Here is a 24,136-nt window from a genome sequence, read left to right as displayed (position 1 = left end):
GAATGCAAGTATATTAGACAAGTCGGAGATATCAACAGTGGAGTCATGTTGAACAGTAAGAAAAATGATGCAAGATCGGCTTCAACGTCGGCATCGGCGACTTCACTGCCGACTTCAGGCTTGAGTCATGGATTTAGTTCAATGACTAATTTGAATAATAACTATGGTCATAATGTCGGTAATGGATCTCCGTATAGTCGAAGTGAGAGTCGCATTAATGTTGCTCCTGTATTTCGAACTAGTAGTGGCACGGGTATAGGTTCATCAGTTATTCTCGAAGCCAAACCCATAATCAATAATAATACTAATACTAATAATATCAATAATACTAATACTACTAGTAATAGTCACATCCCTGGTCTCACCATTCAAACTCCAGCAACTAATGCTAGTGATAGTTTACTTACAACTGCCATCTTATCCAACATTCAGCATCAACATCTTGAATCACCATTTGAAATGCATACTCCTAAGACCAATAGTAATGGCACCTCTAGCCCCCATGGAAGTACATCCTTAACAAATCTACCGAATATGTCTAATTCACCCACAAATAGTTATAATAATAATAAGTTTATGAGAAAGATGAATGATCGAAGAAATTCATTAGGTTCACCATTCAATAATGAAATCACTTCATCATCTAGTGGTTCATCCAATAATCGTAATTTGTACAATTTCCAATCGGCTCGAAATCCCAATGTTATAAGTAGTATGACACCTCGAAAGTACGGGAATGTTAGTTCAACCAACTTATCCAGCAATAGTACGAATAATACCAATAGTACCACTAATAATAATAATAATAATAATAGCAATAGCAATGGCAATGGCAATAGTATTAATACTGGACCTTCTACTAGTAATAACAATATCAATATTAATAATAGTACCAGCAGTATTGGATTAAGCATGTTAAACAGTAGTTCTACCGATAAAAAGCGGTTAGTAGATCAATTCTACAATGCCAATGCTAATGAATCATCCAATCCTCTGAGTCGAGTAGCTAGTAGCTTGGATATTAAGAATTTAGTCAATCTTACTGGTAATAATAATATTATTCTTGAGAAGGAAATGGATATCAATGACAATGGGATGCATGGAAGTGAAAATAATAATTTAATTAAGGAAAATAATAATATTAAGGAAGAAATTATTGATGGTGATACTTCATTTGCAGTATCACCAACACCAGTAATTCATCCATCAGGTAATGGTAGTGGGAATTATAGTAATTTAAGTAGTTTGAATGCTTCACCTAGTTTAGAAGTTAGTGGAAGAAAAGATGATTTAGATTCTAATGTATTTAAATTAGATAAAAGTCGAACTACTAATAATGGTATACCAATTAATGGGATTAACGATGAAATATTTGGAGAGATTATTAGGAATGGAGGGTTTAAGTATGATGCTAGAGTTGGTAATATGATCAATGAAGATCATATGCTTGGATATTTAAAGTTACATGAATTAATATTAAGAGATGAAGATGAAGATGAAGTTAAGGATGATAAAGAAAATAATCTTCCTAAACAAATGGGATTTCAAAGATTTAATAAACAATTAAAGTCTATGACGCAAGAATTAATTCAACAAAGTCAAGAAATTTCTGAAAATGCCGAAATTCAAAGTAATTTAAATGATTTAAAATCACTTGATGAATATCTTGATAAGCTCAATATTCAAACTAAAGAACTTATGAATCAACTTATAACCAATAAAGAAGATTTAAAGAGTAATTATCAGAGAGATATTAATGATAGTATAAATCGTTTAAATGATATTAGTCTACAATTGACAAGTTTAGAAACAAGATTAACTATTTTAAAGGATAAGATTAATCAGGATAAGTTGGTCATGTCACGTGAAATGATTGATAAATTACAAGTCTTGGAATTTGTAGATGAAAGATTTAAGGATTATATGGTTGTATCTAGTATTAGAAGATTTAAAAGGGTTAATATTACTATATCAGTTATAGTTGTACTTTTTGGGATATATATGTATTACTATAGATAGAATATACGTGTATACATTTCCGTATTAGGCAGTCTAGGCCCAAGGGCTTATTAAAATTAAATCGACCAAATCACACGATATAAGGTATGAGAAAAGAAAAAGAAAAAGAAAAAGAAAAGCAATTTAAAAAAAACGGTTTTTTTTGCACGTGCTGCGGTTAAAGTTTCCTCCCGGTGACTCCAGTAGCAGGAGCGTTTTCGGAGTTAAAGCAACGGCTCTCTCTTGTGCTGTACTACCGTTCCGTAACTAGTTGGTTGACCTGGAGCACTATGCAACAGACCACTGTAAGCAACATATACGTACCGTGATTTACGTATACATAACCTATATTGAAATGGTAGTAAACAAGAATGTCGAGGAATTGTTCGCTTAATCTCATGACCAATTCATAGTGAGGCAGAAGGTTACAGTAACCCAATATTTAGTTGTCGTTCACAGGTATGTAACATCAAAGAAAACTATAACGACATCAGATCTTTAACGGTTTCTTATTAATCTGGGCTTACCCACATGACAGGTTTATTGCGCATTCTATTGTTAGTCTCCCCTCTATAAGTAATAAACACACAAACTTTCACTATAATTATAATAAAAGTACTCTGTGAGTTACTGTATTGGGAAGTAAGCATTAAACCCATAGTTGAACAAAACCAAACCAAAGGCCCACAAGGAAAAAAAGCAATTAAAACATATCACAAAATAAAAATTAAAAAAAAAGGGATTGCGACTGCACACAGCACCAGCCATCCCTCTTGGGCACAACCAAAACCGAAACCAAAACCACTAAATTATACCCAAAACTATAACTTATTCAGTCTTGTATTACTGGCATACTTGTACGAGGGCCGATAATTCGTTTCCTCGAATATTCCGAACTGTTCTGACTGAAAAGTATTTGTGTATCTAAGCTGGAAACCTGTCAAATTTGTCATTTTTCAACTTTTTAACTAGTCAATTTTGATCTATCCGAACTAATAATTACTAGTGTCAAATAGTATTAGACCATAAAGTTTCAAGTTCTAGTGGTCTAGTTTATTCTTAATATCAGTTTTTTGTATCTTACTGTTTATTTCTGCGGAGTGGTTTCTTTATTCATTCATTCCTTTCTTTATTTATTTATTTACTTGTTTAATTAATAATCTTTTTGGTTCCTTCCTTCCTTCCTTCTTCCCTTGTGTTATTGAATTTATATTCATCGGTGTTGGTCATATATCTATATAATAATTTTCATTCATTCCTTTATTCATTATAATTGCATTCTTTATCATTTAGTCATTCATTCCTTCTTTCATTTATTACTTACTTACTTAATTAATTAATTATTTCTTTCCCTCATTCATTAGTCATTGTATCAATTCCATCATGGCAGAAGTATTAACCCTTGTATCACCAGATGAATTAATCCACAAAATTAATCATGATGATTCATTAATTTGGTATCAAGGATTTGTTTCATTAATTCTGTATTTATTTAAGAAGAGTAATAGTGAAACTGATTCTAATCATCCCATTGTAATAATCTTATCATCTACCACTGAAGATGATTTTAAGTCTTTAAAATCTTTAAGTGATTCAAATAAAGAATTATTATTGAAATATTTCTTTAGTCATTTAAATATAATTGTTATATTTGAATCTAATCTTAATGAATCTACTATAAATCATATAAATTCATTAATTTTTAAAGTTAAAACCATATTAACTAATAGAATATCTCGAGTTCAAACTTGGACTGGTACTGGAGAAAATACAATTATTGATGATAATTATCAACAAGAAGAAATTTCAGGAATAATATCTACTATGGCATTATTACTTAATAATAATATTAATAAATCCATTGTTACTATTGACTTATTAATTAATTTAAAGAATCTTATTATTAAAGAAATTGATTTTAAAAGTTTATTAACTAGAAGTGATAGTAATCATCTTATTCAATTAAATGATGCTGTAAAAAATTGGTCATTCCCGGCTCATGAATTATCTAATGATGATCTTATTTATTGTGTATTTATTATGATTAAATATGCTTTAACTCAAGTAGAAAAGAATCATGGTCAATCTTCACTTTATATTCCTAATAATAATGAATTATTAGGATTTGTATTTATGGTTAGAGATACTTATAAAAATGGGAATCCATTCCATAATTTTAGACATGCAGTTGATGTATTACAAGCATGTTTTCATTTTTTAATTCGATTAAATTGTTTACCATTATTTAATTCAAATCAAAGTGAAGAATTAATTCCTATTATTCCTAAACCAATTAAATGTTCAAGTCAAATAAATAAAGAAGAAGATGGTAATAATGATAATGATAGAGAATCATCTCCATTACATTCACCAAATCATCTTAATCATCTTCAAACTCTTGGATTATTAATTGCCGCTTTAGGACATGATGTAGGACATCCTGGAGTTACTAATGCATTTATGATTAAAAGTTTGGCACCTACATCATTATTATATAATGAAAGATCAGTTCTTGAATCATTTCATTCATCAGTATTCATTAATAAAATTCTTAGTATTAATTGGCCATCTTTATTATCAGTTTATACTGAATCAGATCGTCAAGAATTATCCTTACGAGAAATTATAATTTCATCAATTTTAGCCACTGATATGGCTGAACATTTTGAATATATTGAAAGATTAAAAAACTTGAAATATAATGATTTTATTAAACATAATAATCGAGTTAAATTAATTTGTTCATTATTAATTAAATGTGCGGATATTTCTAATGTTACAAGACCATTGAGAGTTTCTTCACAATGGGCTATGGTATTAGCTCGAGAATTTGATGAAGTTAGTATATTAGAAAGAAAGATTTCTAAAGATTCTACTCTTAATTTAGATTTATCACAAGATTTATCTTATAGTAAAGTTCCACCAGATTTACAAGATATATTAATTCAAAGTCCTCAATTACATAAGGGACAAATCTTTTTTATTAATACATTTGCTGAAAATTTATTTAATAATATAGCGGAATTATTACCCGAATTAAGATTTACTTGTGATATAATTAAAGAGAATAAAGAGTTTTGGATTAATAGAAAGTAAATTTCATTTTGCATATAGATTTATTCTGTTTAATCATTGTTTATAGAGTGTATTATGTCATACACATGTTAGCTATATCTGTCTGTATCTATGAATTACTGCTACTTAATAATAATAATATAAATTGTACTTAACACCGAATGCTCCTAGTTTGGCTGTATACACTCCAATGAACCCTCTTACTCTTACTGTAATCTTCTACTACATTGTCCTCAAACTACACTATAAAAACAATACTAGTTCAATTGCTAATTTTCTTTTATAGTCACTTAGTTCTCCTCTTTTCTACTTTTATCTTCTCCACTTAACTCCACTTCCACTTCATTATAGTCCATCTCATGGATTGTCTTCCCATCTCGGGTCTTCCATCCATACCGCAATACTTCACTCAGAGACATGCTCTTCGCTCCTGCACACAGCCCCTCCAACGAAAAATTCAGAAAACGTTGATGGAACTCACAAATTTTTTAAACCACTATACAAGTTCTAGGACTTAATAACACTTAAAAATCGTGACAATTGTTATAGAACACAGGCTGGCACCAGTGACGCTACCATCTCCAACATCCCCTTCGAGTCAAAAAATTTCATACCCTTTTTTTCCCGAAATTTAACACCCATTTTTAGTGTTCTGGCCCCATATCGAGCTAGCTCTCCACTACTAAGATCTCCCCATATTGTTAGTAAAAATCATGACAAATCACCAACTAAATAGTCCCAATCCATATACTTTTGAAAGGCCGATCATCCTATCACCTCCACCATTAGAACAAGCCAACTCTTCTTCAGTACTTCCTCAATTAAGTGGTAATACAGGATCTAAGACTAATAATCCTAATACTAATACTAATCCTAATTCTAATCCTAATTCTAATCCTAATCCTCCTAATATTGATAATAAGAATATTAGCGTCCCCTTACCTCGTCATGCTGAAAGACAACAAAGTGTTGGATATAATTTACAACATGAATTTGAAACATTAACTGCCGATTTGGATTTGGATTTAACCAACCATAATCCAACATCTACTTCCATTACTTCTAAGTATGGATTTGGTTCAGATTTACTCAGTGGAACTACTACTCCATTATCCAATCCTAATACTAATTCCAATACAAATTCTCTTTTAAGAGGTGAACCTCCACATTCTCATCATCATTCTAATATAATTTCTCCTATTCCTAGTGGGATTTCAAGTCTTTCTTCTCATCATGTACTTCCTGGATTTTTGGGTAATGGTCCAACTCCTAATGGTGCTAATACTTCAAATAACACTACTACTTCCAATTCCAATTCTTCCAATACTACCAATGCCTTTTTACCTCCATTAGCTTCATTGCCAAATAGACCACAATCAGTTAATGATTTCTCAAATTTCTTTTCAACTACTACCAATACCTCCACCAATAATTCTAATAATGGTAATAACAATAACAATAACAATATTAATAATAATAATAATAATTCCACTAACTTCTACCTGGATATATTATTATTCTCTAATTGGATTGAAAATTTAAATCCCCAAGAAATCTTAACTATGATTGAATACTTATGTAATAATTTACCGTTAGATATCTTATTAACTTTCAAATCTAAATTGGATAATCACTTGACTTCTGCTCAACAATCTCAAGCTCTGGGACCTCAAGGTAATTATCCATTTTCTCCATATAATGCTTATACTCAAGCACCATCGGATTTATATAATGATATGGAACATTTGAATCTTGGTGAGAATAGAATCGCTTCTCCTCCTCCTCATCAACATGCCCATCATGGTCAACATCATCAGTTGCATGCTAGCCAACTTCATCAACCTAAACCCAAACCAAGAGGTAGTCATTACTTATATGTTGATCAAAAGAATCAAAGACCACGGTCAGCAGATCCCTTGAGATATCAACAGCAACAACAAACCCAACAGCAGCAGCAACAGCAACAGCAACAGCAGCAACAGCAACAGATTCATCAACAACAACAGCAACAATCTCAGCAGCAACAACAATCTCAGCAACAACAACAGCTTGAAAGGGCCAGATCTCCAACTTCTCATTTATATGAGAAGACCAACTTCTTACAATTGGCAGCAGCAAATTCCAACCCACCTCTGGTCCATTCTCATCAACCTCAGGGAGGTATTTCGACTTCTCAATCCAATAGTGGGACAACTACTAATTCAAGTGGGAAGCAAGGTAGTCCATCAGATGATATGGAGCTCTCTGCAAGTACTGCCTTAAAATTAGGTGCATTGGCCACCATTAACTCAAGAGTTGCGCTTGATTCTAATAGAAAGTATGGCCATCATTTACAGCCTCAGCAGCAACAACTGCAGCAACAACTGCAACAGCAACAAGCACAACCACCACTGCAACAACTGCAACAACAGCAACAGAAGAGTACCCTGTTGGCACTTGCATATGAAGATTCAATCAATCGAAACGTTAACTCGTCGTCGGTTCCATTGAGTATTCATCGTGGAACCTCTGGCAGTAGTAATAACTCTGTAAAATCTCCAAAACATAAGAAATCCAACAACAGCAACACCAATGAAAGTTTATCGGGAATAAACCCAATTGGATCTACTAGTTCTACTCCATTATCATCATCTAATTCTTCTATGCCTCCAGAAGTATCTAATGAAGAATTGTTAAATAACATTCCCGCTTGGTTGAAATTATTACGATTACATAAGTATACGGATTGTTTAAAGGATATCCCATGGCAAGAATTAATTGAATTAGATAATGATCAATTAGAAGCTAAAGGAGTAGCTGCTCTTGGAGCTCGTCGTAAATTAGCTAAAGCATTTGATGTGGTTAAGAGTGATTTGGGTCAAACTAAATGATATATATGTATTAAACGATTAACAAGAAGTAAAGTTAAATAAAGAAAAGCAAAGAAAAAGAAAAGGTAAGATAAGAAAGAGAGCTTTCATATAGAATAATATAACAATATATAGATAGACATTAAATTAACATTAACATTAACATTACATGATAATGCAACAAGAATTTGTCTTTTTGGCTTGTTTATAGAACATTCTTGAAGACGAAGATAATGCTTCCGATTTATCTACTAAAGAATCTAATTTCTCTCCTCTTTGCAATACTCCTTCAATAGTTTTATGCAATACAATCTTTGTTTCATCCAATTCTGCTTGAACTCTCATAATAGCATCAGCTTGAGTTGGATCTTGATATTTTTTCAAATATTGTTCTAAATTATCATAATTTAAACCAGCATGAGTTGCAGAAATATTATTCCATTCCAGAGCTGGATGTAACAGTAAATATTCTTCTAAAATCTTATTAATTAATGTATAGGCTGGTCTTACTGGATATTCCTTATCGGAAATAATGACACCTGCCAATCCTTCCAGTCTAACATATGTATGACCAATATAATTACCTTCTTCAACACTTTGTCTTTGACCTGCTTGAGTTCTTTGAGCTACTGTTTCTGAAAAGAAGGTCATGAACTGACTAACTCCAGTACGTTCGAAAAATGAAAACTGGCTAAGATCTCGGGCAGATGATAACTCAAGCGTCTTATCGCCGGAGGTACGTAAGATACCAATGTAGTAGATCTTCATAGTCAGTAGTGGTAATGGATTTTGGTAGTGATGTTAGTAGCTAAAGTATTGCGATGATCAACGAACTTCTGTCCACAGATAGACGGAAAAGTTCGCGCGCACTTTGTAGTGTATACAGAGAAAGTATTAAGTAAGGTACAGTAGTGTAGACTTAGGGTAAGATAACTGTTAGAGAAGTATAAAGTATAGTATCACTTAGAAGTTATATATTGTGTTAATAGTATAGTGTCACTTGGTTCTAGTTTGGGATTGTGGTGATAGTAAGAGAAGTAATAGTATAGTAATAGTATAGTAGTAGTATAGTTGCAGTATAGTACTATACTAATTATGTGCTAGAAACACTAGTTAATTGACAAGGAAATTAAAACTATACGTAAATGTATATTGACAATTGCTAATACTTACTATATCTAATAAATGTTTATTAACTGACCTAGTTAAGTAATATATACTCCAATGTTAGTGACGACGGCAATGTCTCTCAGTATTTCTCACTGTACTGTAACTATAGTAACTACTGAATACTAAATGTCAAAATCTCTACTAAACAATGTCACAGTATATATCAATGTCTCTTCGTATAGCTTCTCATAATGTCTCTTACATTATTTCATGTCTCCTCCTACCTTTCCATGTCTCATCGTCTCACTCGCCTCATGTCTCACTGTCGTCTCTAATGTCTCATAGTCTCATAACTTAATCTTATTTCGCTAATTCTCGGTGCCATACTCTAATGCCAGTCTAACTCTAATTTCACTCTCTGCCGTGCGACATATCTTTACACTATCCATCCACACCCTAATTCATAAACACCCCCCCCTCTGCCCCAGCTCATGGGTGACAATCCTCGGGCCGACCTCCAGTCGCTGACAATATCACCGCCAACTCTGTCCACCCCTCCAACAATTACATCTGCATCTCCATCTACACCCCTGTTAAAAGTACTCCTTCTTGGAGACTCAGGTGTAGGCAAGACATGTCTACGGTCCCAATTCGTACATCATGTATTCACAAACTCATACCGTGCCACTATTGGTGGTGACTATCTCACCACTACGGTAAACATACCTGATGAATCTCAATCTCAAGCTCAATCTCAATCTCAAGCTCAATCTCAATCTCAGTCTGAATCACAATTACAATTACAATCACAATCACAATCACAATCACAATCAGAATCTGACCTCATTTTGCCCAAACAACCCAAACCATCTAAAGTCAATCTCCAAATATGGGATACAGCCGGTCAAGAACGTTTCAATTCCATATCGCAAGCCTTCTATCGTGGTACCGATGTGGTAGTACTAGTCTATGATATCACCAACTATGAATCCGTTCTCAGTCTACGTGATTGGTTCACAAGATTCCTCGAACATTGTCATGTAGATCGACCGGGAGTAGTCGTGGTAGGTAATAAAATCGATAAAACTAATGATCGATGTGTAGATTTGGAAGAAATCCGAGAAATCGTTACCGCCAATACGTCCATTAGTCTAGATAATTATGTGCTTGATTGGGATACTGATTTAAGAGAAGTATCATCTAAACGATTAGATTCAGTTAATGAGCTATTTCTCCAAGTAGCAAAAGTAGGTCTTGAAGTTATGTCCGGTACCACCAATCCCCGAAATAAATTTCATGGATTTGATAGTATCCTACTTCATGATCCAATTAATATAAAGCACACATCCGGTTGTGCTTGCTAATGATAATGCCAGTGAATAGAGTTAATGTAATAATCCATATATTTTACGTGCCAATGCTATGTACAATGTTAATGTAGAACTATATATATATATGTCTCTAATGCAGTACTGCCATCTCTATCTATTTCGATTCTTCAGTCACTGGTTGTTCAATTTCAGCTTCGAAAACTTCAACAACATCGGTTTCTGCAACAGTTGAATTGCCAGCAGAAACATCTTCATCATCTTCATATAACTCTTCCTTATAGTGTTCAGGATACTTTCTGAAACATGATCTCATAGCTTCAAATTTCTTAATACAATCTATTCCTTTAGGTTCAGTTTCTGAATATACAAAGCATGCAAATGCTTCCTTAAATTCTTCTCCACATGGTCCATGAGCCATACCACCTAAACATGGACAATCCCAATTAATTTCTCCAGTTTCTGGATTATAGGCAGCACCTTCATGACCAGATTCAGAAGATTCTTGTTCTTGTTCTTCACCTTCAACTGGAGCTGCAGCTTCTTCTGATGCTTCTACTGCTGCTTCTAAGTCTTTTTCTATTTTAGCTTCATCTACATCATTATGAATATTTCTATTCATAAAACTCATGGCTACAAAAGCCGTTAACGTTAATCCCGCAACAGCCTTAATTTTTCTATGACCCCCATGATTAAATGAAGTTCTAGCATTTTGTGAGAAGAGTCTGTGAGGCACGGTAGCAGCACATTGACGAACAGCTCCTGATCTAGCGAGGTATCTATACATTTTGTAGTTATGGTGGTTGAAGTGATAGTGAAAATTAAGATGACTAAGCTCCGACTTAACTTTTTCAGTTGCCATCAGTGAGGGCCCTGTGTGCAGGGGATGGGTCTCGGGGCCGATAATTATCATGGGCAACTATCCACTACCACTGTCAGTAGTCTGTGCACTGACATATCTTATTGTTAACTTTAGAATATGTGCCGCGTGTGACATCAGACTAACTACTACAAATTGGATTTCAATTTATATCTCCATTGTATCTCAAGTATTCAATTGTTCAATTGTATGTACAGATTATTAGTTATGTAGTGCTATATACAAATGTCTCTCACTATGTCGTCATGTCGTTACTCTCTAACATCCTTCCGTAAATTAAGTACAACTGTTGGTTCAATTTCAGGCCGTGGCTCTTCAAGTGCACTGGCCCACATAATGGAGCATATCACTACAATCACAGAAAACCCTCCTGCATATCTTAATGTTTTCAATACTATGGTTGACTCTTTAGTGTCTTCTGTAGCCACTTTTTTTAATATTTCCTTACTCGACTCAATAATAGGTTCAAATTTAGTTGTATTCTTGGGCGTAGTACTATAATTACGCATGGGCCTTATGAGCCTACTGCAAACTGTACGTGAGTATGGATTGACTATTCTAATCATTAGCTGACTTTGTTGTGGTAGTGACCCTCGTAGTGGTTGTAGTTGTGTTTGTAGTTTGTCGTTTAACATTCGATATGTTTCTAGTGTCTATGTCGCGCCTTGCCTCGCGACATGGCTGCTCCATATACTTCGCGACATTCATTCCCTCTTATACGAATTGCTGCAAATCATCTAAACTGATTGGCGTATACTCTGCCTTTTGAGCTTGTGAGATATATAATACGTCATCATGGATGTAAGACCATACTTTCTGTCCTGAATCTCTTCTTAATGTATATAAAGTATACCCCTTAGTTTCATGCATTTTACCCTTTTCCACTACCATTAATATACCGTTATCTAAGCAATATTTCATGACTACATCCTTGTAACTTGTCATGAGTTTGTACAGAGGTATTCCTTGGACATTAAGTGGTTTCGGAGAATTATTAATCTTGTTCAGTCGATCATCATTCGAGAGTCTTAGTATTTCTTCTGTTGTTGGAAACAGTGTACCGTATGCTTGTGGTAGAATAAGAGATTCATTCTTTGTTGTACTCTGACTTATAATGTCTAAACTGTAATTAATATACCATTCAGTCATGGTTGTAATGAACTGTGAGTTCTGAAAGAATTTAATCCAGCTAGAGTATATTTCGGGCACAAACTCTGTTGCGATGGACTGTATCCATCGATTGAATACTGTGAATTGTAGTAAGATCTCCATCTGATCATGCGATACCAAACTATAGAACCCTTTTGCAAATAACTTCCATATAAATTGAATGGTAATATCAGGCAGCTTGGAAAACTTGGCTGAATGTAATGATCTCACTATTGACCGAATTAGAGTCTGTTGAATATGTTCAATATCTGATTGATTGGCAAATTGTTTAAAACTTTCACACCAAAAGTTGAAGAGAGTGTCCAATGTTTCAGTGGTTGAATTAATGTCAATATTTTCATACATGGTAGTATCAACAAATTCAACATATTTAGTAATAATACTATCAAATATCAGCTTGAATACGCTAGGGTTATCAGGCGCTAATGAAATCACGTAATCGACCAAAAATGTGGGACTGTCAGTTTCAGTTTGTGGATTCCATGCTTCAATATATGAATTCAAAGTCGGTACTATTAATTCACGTGTGAGTTTCTTCTCTATTGCCAATTCGGGATTAATGAATATGGGATATGACTGCCAAGCATTGATATAGTCTAGAGCTTCCAAGTATCCATCTTTGGTTTTATTGGATTCGTAAAGTAAAGAGAGTGAATGGGCAAGTAGGGGATATAATAATGAGTCAAAGCATGATAATGACTTGGTATCATTTTCAGCTATATCTCGATATATTGTAGACCAGTCAGATAATTTTGAAATAATAGTACTTTCTGGCTCTATAGAGTCCATAAAGGAATTATCAAATAGATCTTGTACTGACTGTTTAAGTAAACTGACGAATATTGAAGGAGTTTCTGAGAATCTATACAGATTCAATTTGATCAACTTTTCTGTTATATTCGAGTCATTATCATTAACCTCTAGTGCTTCAAGCGTTTGAATGGCTGCTGATAACTCTGTCGATGTACTTTCAAGTTCAGTTTCTACAGTCTTTACCTCATACTCTTGAAACTTTTCCTGCTTGAGGAATGAGTCATATTCCACGGATATATCCTTCAAATATACATATATATCCTTCAACTTATCACTGGTTATAGTTTCAGCGCCTCTTGATACATTATTGGATAATTCTATTATAGTATGAGGTACTTTAAGACCCAATTTAGTCAATGTCTTGATAATATCATACAAGGAAACTTCCGGTTGGATAGGTATATGTTCCTCATCACTTGATTCTGACTCTTTCTTTTTAGTAAATTTTTGACTTCTCTCACTTATACTGGCCCCTATACCAACCCCTTTTGGTCTAAGTTGAGTTTCTATAGGATTCACTATCCCTTCTTGATTAGCTCCTAATCCTGTACCTTCTTTATATCCCATTTTCATTAATAACTGAGCCCCAATCCCATATTTTGTTACATGAATTGATTCACCTTCATCAGTACTATTCATCCATCTATTACCGAACATATTCCGAGGTTGTTGTTCTAATTCTTCTTCTGCTTCATCGTCTTCTCTTTCTAAGTCCGAATACTCATCATCTGCTATGGCAGCCATCATCCCCATAGAAGGGTACAGTTTTGAGTCTATTGTTCTATTGCTGTCATTCTTATCATTCTTGTCATCCTCAGATGCTCCACTAAACACTAGGCCCTTGAATGGCATTAATGCTGTGGAGTTTGAAGAGTTGTATGTATTGATTATGGGGACGGAGATATTTCACTTTTACTATATATGTGAGTCACGTGACAAATGGAATACCCTAAATAACTACATTACCATATAAATACATACTCTATCTATATATATATATATATTCAAAGTTGACGCCTTCCTGATCTCAGAAATCTATTAATGAAATCAACAAGCTTCTTTTCATCAGCTTCTACTTCTAATTGATCACGCTGTACTTCTTCCAACCCCTCAGTAATTACCTGAACTACAGTAGGTTGATTCCTTTCCCCTGGGATATTAAACTGTTTTGGTATGAAATCACCATATTTTGCTAACCATTGCTTTCTTCTTTCCTTCTCATGAGCCTGAAGTTTATAAAGGTCTTCATTCAAAAACTTGGTTAAAGAGTTTAAGAACCTTTTAGGATAGACAAATTGTTCATAATGTAATTCTTCCAAATATTTAGTCTTAATAATATTTAAAAATTGTGTGTAATGATAAGTAAGTTCATTAAGAGTCTTTGCATAAGTTTCAATAGGTGTTTGGTTAGAGTCAGGATCATTTGGTAGTGATGATGTATTCAATAATTCATCAAATTGATCAACAAGTAAGATGAATTGAGGTAAATTCTTTGTTTTAAAAGCTCGATATAGATCTAATTGTTCCTTTAATGTAATGATTAATCCTTCTATTTTAGAAGAATGAGTATCCAAATATCTTTGTGCTCTATTTCCATTACTTACTATCATATCACAAACTGTATTCAAATCCTTTAATACTTCTGGTAATTCTAATGTATCATTTCTTAATATTTCCAAATCAATTGAAGATCCATTTTTAATTAATTCTAATCCCTTATTACATTGATCATAATGATTAGTTAACATCTTTAATAATTTAACTAATTCATGTCCTAATGATGAGTTCTCCTTTAGAAGAGTACTAATTACACTATTAGATTCTAATGGAGATTTACCTAAGATAGCATTTTTAACATCAAGTTGTAATGGTTTGATTTCATCATAGACTTTATTAGCCTTATTATATCTTTTGACAAGAATATGACATGGTTCAGATATTGAGTCATGTAATTTAGTGTCTAATACTTGTCGTATCTTTGACCAATTATTCTTATATATTTCTACATTTGTTCGTAATAAAGTAATAGAATCAGTAGAAATAAAATCATCCAAGGGTCTTTCAGGTGTATTATCATCATTATCAATAACATTATCATTATTATCTAAATTTTCTAATATTAAAAATGATGGAATAGTAGTACTATGTAATTGCAAAAGTATTGCATCAAGATTACTTAATGCCGGATTAAGTAAAGTATTAATTTGCATTTGAGGTATTTCAATTAATGAACGTTTAGAATATTGAGATATATTATCAATTACTTTAATTATTAATTCATGTTGATGTTTAACGGCTTCATATAATGTACTTGATTCATCAAGTATATCAGGTAAATGAGTAGTTAATTGAAATTCTGTTGAATTGATTTGGATCTCGGCATTCGAACATAATTCTTGAGCTTTCTGAAGTGTAGAATGAGCTATTTCAGCCCATTCCATAACTGTACTCGTTGATATTGGTCCGGGCATATCTTCATGGAAGTAGCCTAATGGAGTAAATCCGTACTAGTGTAAGTGTAAGTGTAACTTGTAACTTATAACTTGTAAGTTAGCATGATAATTTGATCTAATCTGTAAATTATTAGGTGTAGTAAGAAAACTGTAAAAAAAGCCTGGTGTATGGATGTTTTGACTTTCTCGAGACCAAGCATGAAATATTTCACTACCGTTAACTAACTAACTAATAGTTAACTACTATATAACTAATAGTATCAGGGGCTTAAATATGAGTAGTGTATCTCCGTTGAAGGCGTTACATAGTGCTACTACTAATCAAGGAGCCATAACTTTTCTTAAAGGAGATGAAGTCACAGAATCCATTAAGGATGCTACTCATGTTAAATTTGGTAATGAAGATCATCCGTATGAATTAGATACTGTAACTAATTTTTATAATGATGATAAAGCTCAGAATCTTCGTGCAGTAGTGTTTTGTTGGTTACATGATAAATCATCTATTGTAGATTATAGACGAGAGTGTACTGAATTAGGTATACCTGATTTCAAGTTTTTAGTTAAGACTGAATTAACTACTTGGTTAAATGGTAATTCAGATTCATGTACATTTGTTAAGGAAGAAGAAGATGATAATGAAAATAAATCATTAAAAAAAACTAGTGGAGCAGATATTTCTACTACTTCTACTAGTGGTACTGGTAGTGGTAGTAGTAGTAGTTCAACTAAAAAGCATAAATTGGAAGATCCTCAAATCGATAGAATTTCAGTATTTGAACGAGAATCAATAGATCATAATGCTGCTTTAAGAGGATCTAAGAATATTGATTTTGGATATTTGATATCCGATGCTAAGAAATTTATAAGTCAATTAAAGAGGGCTAGAACCTCAGGAGATATTAAAAAGAAATCATCAGGTGGACCCAAGAAACAACCAATTATTATTGTTTCTCCTGCAACTACGGCTTTATTATCATTATCTAATGTTAAACAATTTCTTGAAGAAGGAGCATTTGTTGAACCAGATCCAAGTAATAAACCAACAGGACTTGTAACTATTCGTCATAAATCAGATAAATTAATATCATCTGCTCAACAAATAATAGTAGTGGATAATGTAGATATGTTTAATAAACCAGAATATTGGGATAGAGTAGTAGCTATATTTACTACAGGACAAGCATGGCAATTTTCCAAATATAAATATGCTAAACCTGAAGAACTTTTCCAACATTATGCGGGATTCTATCTTTCATATCAAGCTGATCCAACTCCTCGTCAAATAAAAGATTGGAATGTTAATGAGATTAAAGTAGATAGAGATAAAAGATTCAGAGATACTATGATTGTAAGAGATTTCTGGACTGATATTGATAAGATTCTTCTTGCTAAGGGATATGGAAAGGATTAAACTAATTAATATCAATATAAACTTGTAATATTTCATATATACACTACTTCAATAAACTATGTACAATTATCTGTAAATTATCTGTAAATTACTTGATTATCTGTAATTCTTTTCTAATTCTATAAACATGTCATATACCTCTTGTGGGGTCATGTTATTAACTTTTCTATCATCTCGATGTCTGATAGCAACAGTACCCTTTTCAATATCTTTATCACCAATCATAATAATGTATGAATAACTCTTTTGAATGGCATCTTTGATTCTGGAACCAACTGTTTCCTTTCTAGAATCAACATCAATGTAAAAGTTATATCCAGTAATAGGAGATATACTAGTTCCAGCTCCTAAAATATCACCTGAAAGTTTCTTATGTAATTCTTCTGCATGAACAATATGGGAATCATTAACAGGAATAATCACGGCTTGTCTAGGATTAATCCAGAAGGGCCATTTCCCTTGATAATGGTCAAGAAGTATAGCAAAGAATCTTTCTAATGATCCAAATACAGCTCTATGTACTAAAATGGGTTGATTGTTTCGACTACCATCGTGAGCGACATATTTCAAGTCAAATCTTTGAGGAAGTTGGAAATCCAATTGAATAGTTCCTACTTGATGTTTTTTCTTGAATGCATCAGTCAATAATACATCGATTTTAGGACCATAAAAGGCTCCATCACCTTCTCTAATACTCCATCCTGTTTCTCCAACTACACTGTTTAAGACACTTTTCAACTGTGATTCGGCATTATTCCATGTCTCAAGATCACCCAAGTATTTATCCTCCGGACGGGTAGAAAGATAGAACTCTATATCAGTATCCTTCATACCAAACACTCCATAAGTTTCTTTAATTAAGTTTATGGTGTTTTTAATTTCTTGATCAATCTGATTCAATTCACAAAAGATATGACCATCATCTTGATGAAATCTTCTAACTCTTGTAAGTCCAGAAAGTGCTCCACTAGCTTCATTTCTGTGTAGTGATGAAAAATCAGAGTATCGTACTGGTAACTCATTATAAGATCTATCGAATTTACTGAAAATTAAGCAATGACCAGGACAATTCATAGGTTTCAATCCATAATCATGTAATCCTTCTTCTTCTTCACTAATATCTACATGCTCTTCTTTACTAGAATCATTTCCTATCACTTTAAACATATCATCCTTATAATTCTGCCAATGACCTGATTGTTCCCATAGTTTAGTCTTATAGATTAATGGAGTTATGACTTCTTGAAATCCATATTTTGTTTGTTGATTCTTCATAAACTGTACTAGTTTATTGAATATTCTAGTTCCATGTGGTAAAAAGAAGATTGAACCAGGAGTTAATGAATCGGTTGTATATAATAGTTGTTTATTGGAGATGGTGTGATTGGCTTGTGTTGAGGATTCAGCCTCATGATGAGAGGAATGTTGGCGTAAAGCCGTTACTAAAGATCCCCGCGTGGAACCAGTTGACTTTATACCAGTCTTAATAGATTTGGCTAGTGATACAGTCATATTTCACTGGTAATACTGGAAACTATTAGTGGTACCATACATTATAGTAGTGGAAAAAAAAATAGTTTATGTTATCTCAGCGAACCACGCCTAAGCCGTGCCGACGGAGATGTGTTTATATTGCACTAATATACAGAGAAACTATACAATTAAGATCGTATAAGAGGGTACATAACTGAGTTATGAATTGTGACTTGGGATTTTTGAATTTGAATTTGAGTTTGAATTTGAACTGTCTACTGCCTTAAGCTTCTGTTCGAATATCGGGCGTGGAAGATGCTGAGACTATAGGCGTAGGTGATGCTTCTTCTTTAATTACAGGAACACTAGTAGTAGTGATAGTCGTACTGGCACTTGCACCAGATACTGAGGGTTTCTTTTTTTCATCTTTATGAGCAAATGATACATATTTAACTTTAAATCCACTGAAAGTTTTAAACTGTTTGGTCTTCTTTACCCATTTCTTACTTGGCTTTCCTGACTTATCTAATGCATATAACCCCAGAGTTATACTATTCATAGTCAATCCCGATGTGGATGATTCTTTTAATCCAGAATTGATCTTGAAATTACTTATAGTGGCTCCACTAGATCCATTATTTAAATTGTTTAAATTTGTAGAAGATCCATTGTTCTCTCCAGTACTAGGAGCTGGAGATCCCACTTTAGAACCTCCAGTTGATGTACTTGTACTATTAACTTTTCTCTCTTCTGCCGCTATCTTTTTCAATCGAGATTTGGATATAGGCGTTGGAAAATTGGGGAGTGTCTTCAAGAATGATGATGGAACCTTCAATTTGGCCCAGTAACGTTTTGGTGGTGCCATATTTAGGGTGTTGTTAAAGGTATTGATTTGATGATTTGGAAGGGTGATTAATGTGAATAACTACTATACTATTCAGTTATATATAGATTGGAGGTATATAGGTAAGTATTTACTAGTCCATCAGAAGACTGTCCAACCACTTCTTTAGACGTAATTATTACTATAGTCAATAGTCTGTTTATATGCCGTCCTGATTTTAGTGTGCGACATTTATTCTGAATATGTCGTGCATGTCATGTTGTAAATGTCGCTGTCATCTACATTAGCTGCAAATGCAATTTTATAACACTACGTAGAATATTTATTTATGATACTTTAGTACTTATTACTGGTATTTAGAATGAGTTGTATGAGTTAATGAAGCCATTACATTTAATAAGTAATAAATAAAGATGGTTTCTTAAAACTTGCAGGAAATAATAAGTCTTCTGATATTCTTTCTTCAGATAAATGTAGTATTTCCAAACATGGCGGTAGCTGAATATCACTGTCAATCTCACATAAACTTATATGTGAAAAGTCTAGATCTATTAGTTTTGGAGTAACCGAAGGACTCAGGAATAAAGGCCAGGTCAGCTTTAATTCTTCAAATTTGCTTCCCATTAAAGATAAATGTGTTAAATTTGGCGGTGGTTTCCATCCTTCCAAGTTTTCCAATCCATTACAGTCTATGTTTAGGGTCTTCAATTTGGTTAGTTCATCCCAATATTCATACGAAAGTAAGTCGGGCTGGTAACAAAATATGAATCTTAAAGTTTCTAAACTCGAAGGAAATTTAATTCTCACATCAAATTGGCACTCGTATAGATCCAATCTAGTTAAGTTGTGTGTGAATAATGTCATTTTTATATATAAATAAAATGGAATCCAATAGCCTTCAATATAAACACTAGACAAGTTAGGTGGGGTTGTAAACGGATAAGATACTTCTTTCCTATTAGAAGCCTTAACCAGAAAGGTATCAAGACTTGCTGGCATGCGACTTAATAGGCCAAAGGCACCAAAGGGAGCATCAACATCAAATGTTGTCAATTCTTCAGGCCATCCAATTGACTCCAAATCATCCAAAACCTTTGATATTTTTCCACTTAAATTAAGTTCGTATAATTTAGTTGGCCATCCCTCATCTCCTTGGAATTCTCTAAGACCGTCGATACGAAGAGTCTGAATTTTTCTAAAGTTCTTGGTAATAAGGATAAATTAATTTCATTAAAATTCTGAACATGAATTCGCAAGTCAACTAGGTTGGAGCCACTTAAACTGGTCAACTCGACAGAATCAAGAGGATCTACTTCAAGGACTTTCAATGACTTGAGAAAGTCTTTAAAGTCGTATTTCAAGCTATTATTCTACAATTTTTCTATTGACTTATTATTTTTATATGTGGTATTTTCGATATCATCATTATATTTTCCATATTATAATAATTTATAGGATTTTGAATTCCTTTATAATCTCTAAAACAAACTAATTGTGTCAAAAGTTTCGTCAGATCTTTGGGGGGTTTTGTTCATCTTCATATGACTTTTTCAATTATCCCAGCTCTTTATGCAAACGGAATCTTAATTTTTTTTTACATGTATCATGATCCTAATTTCACTCTCCGGCTGAAGTTATTTTTACTTTCTGTTGCAAAAAAACTAAAATATAAAATAACCAATTATTCTAAAATTAATACTAATAAAATCAATGTATCATTCCGAGGGTTATTTAGCAGTTAAGCGAGTGAACTGAAGAATCTATTTAGTTAGGCTATTGCTTGTTATTAGCTATATAATTCTACTTTATAGTTTAACTAGAACCCTCATATAAGAATAAATTGAACTCCCAGGTATAAATACTATATAATATACCTTAATTAACCTATAAACAGTTTACTATAATATTGCCAAATTTGCACTTCTTCTTTTCCTTCAAATTTGTCAAAACAATGCTGCAAACTTATTGAAGTCGCATTTTTTAATCTGAGTAACTACTGGGCGGAGTGACAGTTTGGGTCATGCATTATCCTAACCATAATTATACCAATCAAGTATCGTCTAAAGCTCTTCCAGTGTGGGTTCTAAAGGTATTTGGAGTGCTTCTGCGATATATTTATTCGTTTTCAAAATTTTGCAGCTAGCATTAGCAATTACATTACTAGTTAATTCAGGTAGAGACTGATTGGCAATGCCAATGACAATTATTCCATGTATGCAGAATTCTACAAAGCCAAATTCTAACTCTAAAATAACTCTCTCTAACTGTAACGACGATTTGAATCTAGATCGCCTGAAACTTCGAAGATCCGATCTATCATTCCTTTTGAAGACATCAGCCATCATCTATTATTAGCAATAAAGAAACCTTTGTGCAAGTTCACACGACCTTTCCGAAAAAAGTTGATCTGAACCAGAACACGAAACGGTTCAAAAACAACAAGTCAACAGATAGCAATAGTTAACTTTAGGATCTAGAATCTTATACACCTAGTATTGATATAATGGTAAGTGTACATTAGGAATTATATACTGTGGAAAATTGGGATTAAGAAGTGTTGATTGACTCAGTTACGGACGCATAATGGCCGAAGACTACGTAAATCGTCTATTGATACCGTCACTTAGTCAAGTCCGATTAACCTACAAATCCATAGAAAATGATAAGATTTACTAACAATTGCTTCGAATATAGTCTGAAAAGTTATCAGAACAGCAAATAGCTGAATTCAAAGAAGCCTTTTCTTTGTTTGATAAGGATAGTGATGGAAAAATCACCACCAAAGAATTAGGTTCAGTCATGAGATCTTTGGGTCTTAACCCATCAGAAAGTGAATTGACAGATATGATAAATGAAGTTGATGTAAATAGTGATGGATCTATAGACTTTCCTGAATTTTTAACCATGATGGCTAGAAAAATGAAAGATACCGATAGTGAAGCAGAAATTGCTGAAGCTTTTAAAGTATTTGATAGAAATGGTGATGGTAAAATCAGCGCCACTGAATTAAAACATGTTTTAACAACCATTGGTGAAAAATTGACTGATAGTGAAGTCGATCAAATGATTAGAGAAGCTGATATTAATAATGATGGAGAAATTGATATCACCGAATTTACTCAATTATTGGCCCAGAAATAAATATCCCAATCTATTCCTTTAGAGTTATGTTTGTAATGTTCTTCTACTTATTTATAGTCGTATATATATTTATATCTGAATAAATCTCATATATCCTTACCAATGACTACTTTATGATTTGTAGATAACGATAAACCTTTAACGCGATGCGGTACTTTTTTATCCCCCACCATAGACTATACCAGCAAGCAAGTCAAGTATGAACGGATCGACTAAGAAGTACAAACATCCCCATGCATCTAGATCCACTTCTACTAGTTCAGCAGTGTCTGTAAAGAGTGAATCTTCAAATTCAATAACCAATTCCGATATCATCGATGAATATCTTGCTCCTAGCGCCAAAGGTCCTGGTCCCGATTCTAGTTCCACCAGGCAAATCAATTTAAATCGAAACAAATATAATGAGAAGGGCTCAAAAAGTAAAGATGAAGAAAAGGCAGCTGCTAGAGCAAGAAGATTTGCTACTCCCAGTACTCCTATCAATGCAAATTCGTATGGGTTTGTGAGTAGAGGTGAGGACAATAGACTACAGAAGTATCATCGTGAACGACAAAAGTTCTTTAATATGATATTATTGTCGTTCATTAAGTATTGTAATTCAAATTCCACCCATTCATTAAGTAAGAGCATCGACCGATTGATTAATAGATCTGAAGTAGTTGAAGAAGAGGAAGAAGAAAATGAAGATGAAAAATCAAATCAGAAGGAAAAGGCAGTAGGGTTAGATTCTATACTTAGTTCATTAAGAAAATTACGAGAAGCCCTATTATATATAGATCATAGTTCAAGCGCTAACAACATTAAGGATAAAGAAGTTGAACAATTTACTAAGAAGGTATATCTTTTCTCAGTTCGATTGAGTAGTAATATCGGTCATTATCAAACTTATATTCCTAGTATAAATCATCTTATTCATAATAAGAACCTTCTCACAGATGATGAATTTGAAGAGATATCCATATTATTAATTCTTCATCTATTGCATTTTAATAATCTAACTTCCAAAGCCATTAAGATATACTTTGGTAGTAAATTAAATAATCGGAAATCCAATGATTCTATTAAATTATGGCAAATAATTCAAAGTTGGATTCAACAAGATTACGTACGATGGTTTAAGTTATTTCATAGTGAAAAGGATAGTTGTAAAGTAACTATTATGAAGTTTGGGTATGATAAAATAATTAAGCATACGCTTGAAGTTATAAACCAATCTTATTTCACCATACTAGAGAAAGATCTATATAATGATGTATTACAACAAGAGTATATTGCTAGTAAATGCGATATTAATGATATAATTGACAAGTACAAGTTATCATGGAAAGTTCAGGACCTGGAGAAGGCCCATAATCGGTTAGTAATAGTTAAGGAAAGACGACGTGTATAGAAAAAGTGTATAGAAAGAGAGGGTGATGTAGGATATACAGTATATAATGTATAGTATATAGAGTACAGTATATAGAGTATAGTATACAACGTATAGTGTATGCTATATAGTATATGAGCATATGACATATAGAGGATAATAGTATACTGTTATAATTAGCATAGCTTATCTAAATCTCTATGCTCGCCTTTATGGGGA

General features: G+C 33.1%; 15 protein-coding genes across 15 annotated transcripts; 7 read left to right on the top strand and 8 right to left on the bottom strand. All coding sequences in view use genetic code 12, as the record gives it.

Moving 5' to 3' along the window:
- Positions 1-141: 141 nt before the first annotated feature.
- On the top strand, positions 142-2,019 carry RJT21DRAFT_115667 (uncharacterized protein; the record flags this gene model as incomplete). The annotated part of the gene is made up of 1 exon (XM_064880364.1): positions 142-2,019. One exon carries the CDS (start codon positions 142-144, stop codon positions 2,017-2,019), a length of 1,878 nt encoding a protein of 625 aa, XP_064736782.1.
- Positions 2,020-3,381: 1,362 nt separating this feature from the next.
- On the top strand, positions 3,382-5,582 carry PDE2 (3',5'-cyclic-nucleotide phosphodiesterase; the record flags this gene model as incomplete). The annotated part of the gene is made up of 2 exons (XM_064885745.1): positions 3,382-4,303; positions 4,349-5,582. The coding sequence occupies 2 exons, from the start codon at positions 3,382-3,384 to the stop codon at positions 5,092-5,094; spliced, it is 1,668 nt and encodes a 555-aa protein (XP_064736781.1). The 3' UTR covers positions 5,095-5,582.
- RJT21DRAFT_50638 (uncharacterized protein) lies at positions 5,578-8,015 on the top strand. Its single transcript, XM_064884859.1, has one exon. The coding sequence runs from the start codon at positions 5,787-5,789 to the stop codon at positions 7,941-7,943; it is 2,157 nt and encodes a 718-aa protein (XP_064736780.1). The 5' UTR covers positions 5,578-5,786; the 3' UTR covers positions 7,944-8,015.
- Positions 8,016-8,846, bottom strand: YKT6 (palmitoyltransferase). The gene has a single exon (XM_064884860.1). The coding sequence runs from the start codon at positions 8,688-8,690 to the stop codon at positions 8,088-8,090; it is 603 nt and encodes a 200-aa protein (XP_064736779.1). The 5' UTR covers positions 8,691-8,846; the 3' UTR covers positions 8,016-8,087.
- Positions 8,847-9,440: 594 nt separating this feature from the next.
- YPT7 (Ypt7p) lies at positions 9,441-10,427 on the top strand. Its single transcript, XM_064879884.1, has one exon. The coding sequence runs from the start codon at positions 9,524-9,526 to the stop codon at positions 10,394-10,396; it is 873 nt and encodes a 290-aa protein (XP_064736778.1). The 5' UTR covers positions 9,441-9,523; the 3' UTR covers positions 10,397-10,427.
- Positions 10,428-10,456: 29 nt separating this feature from the next.
- Positions 10,457-11,369, bottom strand: MIA40 (Mia40p). Its single transcript, XM_064884858.1, has one exon. The coding sequence runs from the start codon at positions 11,271-11,273 to the stop codon at positions 10,518-10,520; it is 756 nt and encodes a 251-aa protein (XP_064736777.1). The 5' UTR covers positions 11,274-11,369; the 3' UTR covers positions 10,457-10,517.
- A 122-nt stretch (positions 11,370-11,491) lies between these two features.
- Positions 11,492-11,875, bottom strand: RJT21DRAFT_115661 (uncharacterized protein; the record flags this gene model as incomplete). The annotated part of the gene is made up of 1 exon (XM_064880363.1): positions 11,492-11,875. One exon carries the CDS (start codon positions 11,873-11,875, stop codon positions 11,492-11,494), a length of 384 nt encoding a protein of 127 aa, XP_064736776.1.
- RJT21DRAFT_50621 (mRNA splicing protein) lies at positions 11,848-14,101 on the bottom strand. The gene has a single exon (XM_064884857.1). The coding sequence runs from the start codon at positions 14,073-14,075 to the stop codon at positions 11,955-11,957; it is 2,121 nt and encodes a 706-aa protein (XP_064736775.1). The 5' UTR covers positions 14,076-14,101; the 3' UTR covers positions 11,848-11,954.
- Positions 14,102-14,119: 18 nt separating this feature from the next.
- RJT21DRAFT_122316 (protein kinase regulatory subunit) lies at positions 14,120-15,759 on the bottom strand. Its single transcript, XM_064882356.1, has one exon. It carries the CDS (start codon positions 15,692-15,694, stop codon positions 14,228-14,230), a length of 1,467 nt encoding a protein of 488 aa, XP_064736774.1. The 5' UTR covers positions 15,695-15,759; the 3' UTR covers positions 14,120-14,227.
- Positions 15,760-15,911: 152 nt separating this feature from the next.
- On the top strand, positions 15,912-17,148 carry CDC73 (Cdc73p). Its single transcript, XM_064882355.1, has one exon. It carries the CDS (start codon positions 15,951-15,953, stop codon positions 17,088-17,090), a length of 1,140 nt encoding a protein of 379 aa, XP_064736773.1. The 5' UTR covers positions 15,912-15,950; the 3' UTR covers positions 17,091-17,148.
- Positions 17,149-18,650, bottom strand: MST1 (threonine--tRNA ligase). The gene has a single exon (XM_064882354.1). It carries the CDS (start codon positions 18,600-18,602, stop codon positions 17,187-17,189), a length of 1,416 nt encoding a protein of 471 aa, XP_064736772.1. The 5' UTR covers positions 18,603-18,650; the 3' UTR covers positions 17,149-17,186.
- RJT21DRAFT_122313 (uncharacterized protein) lies at positions 18,651-19,669 on the bottom strand. Its single transcript, XM_064882353.1, has one exon. It carries the CDS (start codon positions 19,426-19,428, stop codon positions 18,847-18,849), a length of 582 nt encoding a protein of 193 aa, XP_064736771.1. The 5' UTR covers positions 19,429-19,669; the 3' UTR covers positions 18,651-18,846.
- Positions 19,670-19,800: 131 nt separating this feature from the next.
- RJT21DRAFT_115655 (uncharacterized protein) lies at positions 19,801-20,271 on the bottom strand (the record flags this gene model as incomplete). The annotated part of the gene is made up of 1 exon (XM_064880362.1): positions 19,801-20,271. The coding sequence occupies one exon, from the start codon at positions 20,269-20,271 to the stop codon at positions 19,801-19,803; it is 471 nt and encodes a 156-aa protein (XP_064736770.1).
- Positions 20,272-21,910: 1,639 nt separating this feature from the next.
- Positions 21,911-22,548, top strand: RJT21DRAFT_566 (calmodulin; the record flags this gene model as incomplete). Its single annotated transcript, XM_064885077.1, has 2 exons — positions 21,911-21,913; positions 22,102-22,548. 2 exons carry the CDS (start codon positions 21,911-21,913, stop codon positions 22,546-22,548), a joined length of 450 nt encoding a protein of 149 aa, XP_064736769.1.
- A 170-nt stretch (positions 22,549-22,718) lies between these two features.
- Positions 22,719-24,136, top strand: RJT21DRAFT_50600 (uncharacterized protein). The gene has a single exon (XM_064884856.1). It carries the CDS (start codon positions 22,748-22,750, stop codon positions 23,936-23,938), a length of 1,191 nt encoding a protein of 396 aa, XP_064736768.1. The 5' UTR covers positions 22,719-22,747; the 3' UTR covers positions 23,939-24,136.

Source organism: Scheffersomyces amazonensis (assembly GCF_036850825.1).
Source record: "Scheffersomyces amazonensis strain UFMG-HMD-26.3 chromosome Unknown RJT21scaffold_6, whole genome shotgun sequence".
NCBI lineage: Eukaryota > Fungi > Ascomycota > Pichiomycetes > Serinales > Debaryomycetaceae > Scheffersomyces > Scheffersomyces amazonensis.
The sequence above is the reverse complement of the archived record's forward strand: the minus strand, read 5'-3'. Positions and strand labels throughout refer to the sequence as shown.